Source organism: Uloborus diversus, chromosome 2 (assembly GCF_026930045.1).
Source record: "Uloborus diversus isolate 005 chromosome 2, Udiv.v.3.1, whole genome shotgun sequence".
In the NCBI taxonomy this organism is placed as follows: Eukaryota; Metazoa; Arthropoda; class Arachnida; order Araneae; family Uloboridae; genus Uloborus; species Uloborus diversus.
The window spans coordinates 137,064,006-137,071,953 of record NC_072732.1 but is presented as its reverse complement, the minus strand read 5'-3'; the positions used below and the strand labels follow the sequence as shown (position 1 = coordinate 137,071,953).

The following is a 7,948-nucleotide window of genomic DNA, read 5'->3' as shown; positions in this document are numbered from 1 at the left end:
CACAGCAAACAGGGAGGACTGGTTCCCTAGAAGGTTGTCCATGGAAGCAGATCAGACTGGTTTTTCGGGTTCGTCGCCGTCCAGCGTAGCAGGTGTAGCGGCTACCGCTTCAACAACCTGTAGCGACGAAGCAAACAACGGGGACTCAACTCCCCCAACCCCTGGAGCAGCAAACAGGTAGGTTTTTTTCTTCTATTTACTGTGGGGCAGCATCTTCCATACCCCCAACAATCGTGCAGATTGTCATTTTCTATCTTGTTTTGGAGGAATTCCACAATCTCGCTGAAGTTTCAACAAACATAGTTGGATGACAGTGGTGTCATTTTCAAGGAAGTAAACACGAGTCTTTGCGTGTTGTCAGTTTCTATGTTTCCAGAATTTTTTTTCTGGATAATCAAATAACTACTTGTGTAAATATATTTTTTAATTGAATGCTACACGCAAATGAGTTTGATGAATTATGATGTAACTTTGAAAGGTATTGATCATAAGATTAGTAAACATCACATGGTTGTTTGTTTATGAAGATTCAAAAGCACTGGGAACGTGTTTCAACTTAACGTGTTTCAATTTGCAGTACCTAACTCATTTACTGTGTATTACATATTTCACGAGAAAGTCAAGTATGATCCTAAATGACAAGTTGCATTTTAAAAGTAGTTTGATCATAAAAAATCTCGATAAAGTATCAGCAATGTAACAATTGATTGCATAACAGGTTAATAATTACTTAGCAGTAAAAGAAATTTGATTATTTAATTTTGATGGTTACAAAACATTGAAAGTTAACAATTTAAGTTGTAATCCATGATTAATCCACAGCTGTCATACCAAAATTGTGGCTAAATATTTTCAAAACGTGCTTTTAAAAAATATTTCACGATTAACTAAATTTGTATGTTTTGATAAAGAATAAACTCAGCATCGATAATAATACTGCCGATTTCTCTTCATGCACTTAATTGTGCAATTTTTAAAAATTTGATGGTTTTGTGCAAATTACCCGATAAATCTGTTTATGACGCAAGTTCTGTCGCATTAAATGATTAAATTCATTACTCTGGTGCAATGAATCACTATTGAATTTTGCAACTGGTTCCTTTTTGTTGACGAAAAATCCGACGTAAGTACAGGAAAAAATTCCAAGCTTACAGGAAACTGTTCTTAAGATAACTTTGAACGTCAAAAATAAATTGCAAAATTGTACACTTCAAGTAACTTAGACAATGATCCGCACCACTATCGGAATGACATCACGCATTGGTGGATTTAGCGTGTAGAAGTTTCCGGCTTGTCCAAATGACCACATCTACCTTTCCAAAGTTAATGATTTCTGTGTCTCGACAAAATTTTATCTTCCCCCATGTTGTTTCCAACTGGCAAAAAGTAATGTTTGTATCACGTTGATAATACTCTTGTATTAAAGCAACTGTAATTGTTTTTTCCTGCAATTGAAATTGTCATTGGATGTTGCTTCAAAATGAACGCATTCTTTATCACTGCGAAAGTGGTCAAACATTTGTTTATTACTATTTGCCTATAGTCAATAGTTGATTTAACAATCAAAGTTTTCGCTTAAATCAACTAGATCAGATCTTTAATTCGTTGTAAATCATTTGGAATTTTATTATGAATTTGTTAATCAACTAAGTTTGATCATGTATTCGTTTTAAATCAATTAAGAGTGGAGACTGCCGGCCCCTGTTTTAAACATGAAAAGATATTTAATGTGATTTTTTTCGTTGTAAATCAGTAACATGTCAAGACTGCATGACTCTTGTTTAAAATTTTTCCAAACGAATCGATATTTACTTAACTTGGGATAAATCAACTAAAAATTTATATTGAGTTCGTTGTTCATCAGAATTCGTTGTATATCAACAAAACGTTGCGACTGCATTCTTCGATTTGAAATTTTTTCAAAATGTAACAAAACGTCGGAGCTGTATGCATGTTTTAAAAGTCAAACGATATAAATTCTTTGAAAATCAACTAAACTTTTTCGTTCACTTTTGTTAATTTATCAAGAATCCGTTGTAAATCATCGGAATTTCGAGATGGCCAACCCCCTTTTTGAAAGTCAGTTGTCTATTCTAAGACTGGGCTAAGTCGGTCGGTGTATGTTTGATGCTTCATTTGTTGTAAATTAGCTAAAATTTGATTTTATTTGATCTTGAATTTGTTGTTAATAAACAAAACAAGACTTCCCACTGGTTTAAAAGTTCTCAAAGTAAAATGGTACTTAACATTTTGTACATCAGCTAAACTTGATTTTTAATTCGTTATTAATCAAATAAAATTTTATCTTAAATATATTGCAAAACAGCAAATTTTCGGGACTGCGTAACAAAACTTTAAAATTTTCAATATGAAACAATATTAAATTTATTGTATAAAATTTGAGCTTCAAATCTTCTCATATCAAATCAAATTTGCTCTTTCATTCTCTAAATGTTAACTAAAACTCGATCTTTTGATTCTTTGTGTATCAGCAAAAATTTGATCTTCAATTGCTTGCTAATCAACTGCAATTTTATCTTTTTATTTTTGAGAGTACTACTAACCGAAAGTTTGATGTTTAATTTGTTGTTAATCAACTGAAATTTGGTCATAAATTCGTTAAAACTCAACAAAACGTCGGAACTACATCCCTTTGTTTTTAAAGTGAAAAGATATTAATTCGTTGTAAATCAACTAAAATGTAGTCTTTGATTTGCTGTTAATCTGTTAAAATTTGAACTTGAATTCGTTATAAATAAATTAAACGTCGAGATTAAAAGCCAGTTTAACGAAATTTCATTAAATCAACTGAAATTTACCATTGAATTCGTTTTAAATCAGCGAAACGTGAGACAGCACGTCAAGCTCGTCATTTCGCATTTCATAAGGGACAAAGGGATTGTACTACTAAATGCAAATTTTACTTGAAAACACCCAAAACGACACTCACCTGTATGTAAAAAGCTTTGATTTTTCAAAGCCGGAAGGCAGTACTCCCTCTGATCTCCTAAATTACGGACCTGCTGCACGCCTCTGATTTAAAAGTTTTTGTGTTTGCAAATAAACTAAATTTGAATTTATAAATTACTTATTATAATCAAATAAAAGTTGGTCATATTACTCGAATTCAGCAAAACTTAGGAGCAGCATGCATCTGGTCAAGGTATATGAAACGGTGTTTAATTTTCAAAAACCAACTTGGATTAGGTCTTTAACACTTCGCATATCAAAATAAGTCTAATCTTTCAATATCCTGTGTGCCGGCTAAAATTTGATCTTTAATTCTCTGTAAATCAAAGTTAAAAACGACCCACAAGAACTCCTTTTGCAGGCTTCTCTGTTGGAGCGTGAGATATGTTATTTTGAACCCCTGGGAAAGGTTCATTTTTCTTATTTGTAGAGTTGAAGAATAAATCCGTTTAAATTTCATTGAAACGATGATAAAGTAAATTTTTTTGTAAATCTCTGAGTAGAAAACAATTGATTACTTCGCGTTATTTTACACGATAGTTTAAAGAAGCAAAATAAATCTTTTTTTTTTTCATTTTGGAGGAAATGGGTAAAACAGTTCACTTTGTGCCTCTGTGTTGTCGTTTAAAGCCACCATTTTTTTTTCTTCAATTAACTAGCACAGTGGCTTCAACAATTTGCTGAATGGAGAAAAAAAAAGTCTTCAAACAAATCCGCCGCTTCTCAAAGGGTTAAAAGTGCGTAAGGCGGCAACTTGTTCTTAAACATGCACTATTTTGCCCTTTCAATAATTTGGAAAAATTATAACTGAGAGTTTTAATGACTTTCATCACCGACCTTTCCATTAATACATTGCCCTGGCAAAGCAAATGAGTTATGCATTCCATTTATATAATTCATCCTCACCGGAAATGAAGCGTTAGCAGGTGGGAGGAAAAGAGCTAGTGGGTGGGTAGAATAGATTACGTCCCTCCCCCCCTGCTGCGTTTTTTTCCCAGACTGCTGGAATCCAAAATGAATGCTCGGGTGTATCAGTATTTTATGACAAAATGTCATTGAAATTATAACTTGTTTCCGCGGCTGTCTGTTTCGATTCACGCAATATTTTTTCAGGCAACTCTTTCTTACATGCATTTTTTTTTAACAGTTCGTAGTTGCTTAAAATTTATCAAAAGTGGTAAAAACAATTTTTTTAGATAAATTATCAGTGGCAAACATTTAAATTTCTTTATATGACTTTGACTAGTCGACCCGTGCGGAACTCCGCACTGTACTTCGAATCGTTTCATAAGGCATTTCGCTCTTTAAAAATTTCAAAGAAAGAATATTATGAAGAAAAACCGAAAAAAGTAAACGGAAAAAAGTAAGCGCACAAGATAAGGCATGTAATTTGAAGACATCAGTAACAAAACCTCGTTAAATACAACGTTGTGATAATTTGATCATCGCTCCCCTTTTGGTTGTACGTATTTTTAATTCAAATATAAATATCATTAAAAGTGTGGCTGAGTGACACGTGAAAAATCAGTAATTTTGCATGTGAAAACAGGTTGTGGCAAATACAGTCCTGCCCATGTGAGCATCTGACGGAAAAAAAAAGAAACATTAAAGAGATATTTAGTGGCACGGATTCGAACTGGCACCATTCTGATTAACAGTAAGATGCTCCAACAAACCTAGCAACTGTGCCTTCCTTTTCGAATGCTATTCATTGAAGGAATGCGTAATAAAACACAGTAAAAAAGTTTTTCGCCGAAAAAAATATAATAAGATCATGCGTCTATGTTTTGTCATTAGCCAGCATGTTACGATTTAAAATTATTCGTAAAACATGGAATTTGATTAAAGAATGAAGAAGATTTCACGTAGCGATTGAAGCAAACATTCTAGAGAAGTAATAAATTCGGTTGAAAAAATGAAGTATTTTTATTTTTGAATATTCAACAATTTCCCATAGCAGGCTTCTTTAACCTGTACGGCTTAAAAGCTCGCACTTGTTTTTCTTTTAATCGAACACTTAAAATTCAAAACCAAAACCAGTTGAACTGAGTCCGTTTTTTAAGTGTAATTTTTCGAACGTAGACAAAATGTTTTTTTTTTTTCAGCCGAAAGCAGAGGAGTAGAAAATGATTTCTTACTAATGAAGTTGATAATAATTTTAATGTTTTATATCGTATTCGAATAAATAATTAAAGATTTGCTCGTAGATTGAAACTCGTAGTTTTAATTTGGCGTAGTATTTTTTCATTTGTACAAAAGTTCGAACACTGCTATTAGAAAAATCAAAATTTCAGCATATAATGAAAATGTTTTTCCGCACAAAAAGGATTCCCTTGAGGTATATCTAATACTTTTTTTATGCTTACATTATGCTCAGTGGTCTGGACGGAGTCAAAGCTTTAAAAAAAAAAAAAAAAAAAAGGAAGAACTCCCTTAGATTAGCAGTCAACTTATCTGAATGCCTGCATAAAGGAGTCGAAACACCAAATAGCATTCTCACTGCATTTATTTTATTTTTGTGTGTTATCTGTTGTATGTTATGAGTACATGTAATGCGTAATATTACTGTAAATTTGCTATTATGTCGGACAACCCGAACTGGCCCGAAGTTCAGACAGTTTATAGCCGAACGCTCTACCGAAAAAAAAAAAAAAAAAAAATACCCACAGGTAATTTTAAATTTTTTTCTTGCCGAGAAGTGTTTTTATTTTTAAAATTTTTTACAATTTGTTATCGCAGGCTGTTTGAATCGTTATGACTTAGATGGCAGCACGTGTTCATCATTTAACAGCACGGTTAAAATACAAAATAATTTGAACTTAGTTCTTTTTAAGCGTAGCTTTTCAAATGTAATAAAAATGTGATACGCTATTTTTTTTTTTTTTTTTTTTTTGCAAAAAGAAGAAAAAAATATATATATTACCCTTTAAATTGAGGTAGTATTTTTTTTTATTTGTAAAAAGAGTCAAAAACTCATTAGAAGAATCTATATTTCAACATACGATTTATTATATTTTACTGAACAAAAAACAATTCCAATGTAGTCTGAAATCTTAAACCTGTTACTTATATTTTCGCTTACATTATGCTTTAATTTTCTTACCAGAGCCAAAGCTAAAAAAAAAAAAAAAACTAACAATTGAGTATCAATTTAGCTCCGTGTTGCATCAAGTTTTCATAACAGCTACGAGCGTTTCTACCTCCCGTATTCCCTCAGATTTGTTATTCATTATTCATGTAATGCGCGATATTTTTCTAATTTTTTTGATGCAGATTGTCCGGACGTGGGCCCGAACACGCATTCTCCTAGTTACCAGTCGAACGCTCTGCCGATCAAGCTATTCAGCTCTGTCGCTAACAGTGCAAGTTAAAGTTATAAATTTAACCGAAAACCTCATTCTGGTTCTTTAAAACAGGTTTTTTTTGCCCGAAAAAAACAATTTTTAGATCGTGAGTCTATTTTTCGTCAGTAGCCTGCACGATAAGCTTTAAAATAAGGTGTAAGTCAAAGAAATCGATCAAGAATTGAGGAAAATCTCGCGTAGAAACCAAAAACAGGCTACAGAAATAATATATAAGGATTTTATACATTTTTTTTTTTAATGGGCAGTTGAGGTCCATTAAAAGAGGCAGTGAGAAGCTAAGGGATGTAAGGGCCAAAATTAAAAATTTAGAGATAGCCAGTGTAGGTAGGTGGATTTCTTCTCTGTTTTTGTACATGAGATCGCACTTGAAGCCCTGGTGGGAGCTGCTACACAGCATGAATTAGAAAAAAATTTCAATGAAAGCCTACCTAGGACTGCATCTTTAAATGCATTTCACTCAAAACTTGAAAATCTCCACTTACATCTTTTTCGCTTTTGACTGCCTCCATTCTAGAAAAATCTTGAACTGCAAATAACTCTCTAATTCAGTCTTGAGGGAGGACAAAAGCAGAGCCGAATTTAGCTCCACTTCGCCCCCTAAGCTGACTTAAAATCTGACCCCACCACTAAAAATAAAAATCAAATTTCTCTTGACTTTAAAATTTCAACTCTATAGATTCTTTAAATAGCGACCTCAGAATGTCCAAGTCTTAATTAATGGTCTAGGGTAAGTTATTGGAAGATTCTCCCCGAAGGGGGAACATTTTAAACATTTACACTGTCAATATTATTCTCTCATAACCCAATAGTTTTCTGTAATTTTTTTCCCTTTTCATTCTTTGTAGTTATAAAACATTTCTTTTTATAATAGCTACAGTAATATTGTACTAAGTATCCAGAAAACACGAATTAGACCCTATAAGCAGGGAGTGCTTTGCTGCCCATATGGGAAAACTTTATTGATATAAAATGGAAAAATGATCAGTAACCAAGATTTTTCTAAATGCAAAGTTTCAGGGTAAATGAATCAACTTCTTTGAGTTGTTTTACCATTCGTAATCTATCGCTCAGAAAGACATTTCGGTATGAAAGGATTCTAATCTGAATTAAATTTTCTTTCTGCTTTAGATATTATTAATGCAATATCGACTGGAGCCGTGTTTCGAAATCCGACCTCTAGTTTCGTTATATATTCTAATACCCGTAAAACTGGATATTCGTTCACCACTGAACTTCAACGTTTTGTGCATTAACAATTTTGTCATAACTGTCGTTTTGATTTATGACAGCATTTTTATCGTGTTATATTCCACCCTCCTTCCCCTCCCCATCTTCGATTTGAATCTGAATCTTTTATGTATAATTGCTTGAGTTCCCTAACGTTAGTTTCTTTCAAATTCTCACCTTTTTGTGCAATTTCATTCGTAACTAAATTATATTCCAAAAAAGGAAAGGATTTTTTAAAAATTTGAAAGCAAAAGTTAACAGGATTGATTTTAAGAAGAGATTCTTTCGAACTTTAAAACAATATATAGCTTTAAAAAATGATGAAGATAATTATCATTATTGACATTTTATGCATTAATCATAATTGTTTTTAGAGAATTTTCGGA

At 32.5% G+C, this 7,948-nt stretch overlaps 1 protein-coding gene across 2 annotated transcripts in view; it reads left to right on the top strand.

Annotated features, from left to right (window-relative positions):
* The first annotated feature begins 40 nt into the window (after nt 1–40).
* Nucleotides 41–7,948, top strand: part of LOC129216040 (protein grainyhead-like) — a 117,973-nt gene continuing 110,065 nt past the window's right edge. For both annotated transcript variants that reach the window (XM_054850185.1, XM_054850184.1), the window contains exon 1: nt 41–177. In XM_054850185.1, the coding sequence (XP_054706160.1) occupies nt 41–177 (137 nt within the window). The remainder of the gene's footprint in view (nt 178–7,948) is intronic.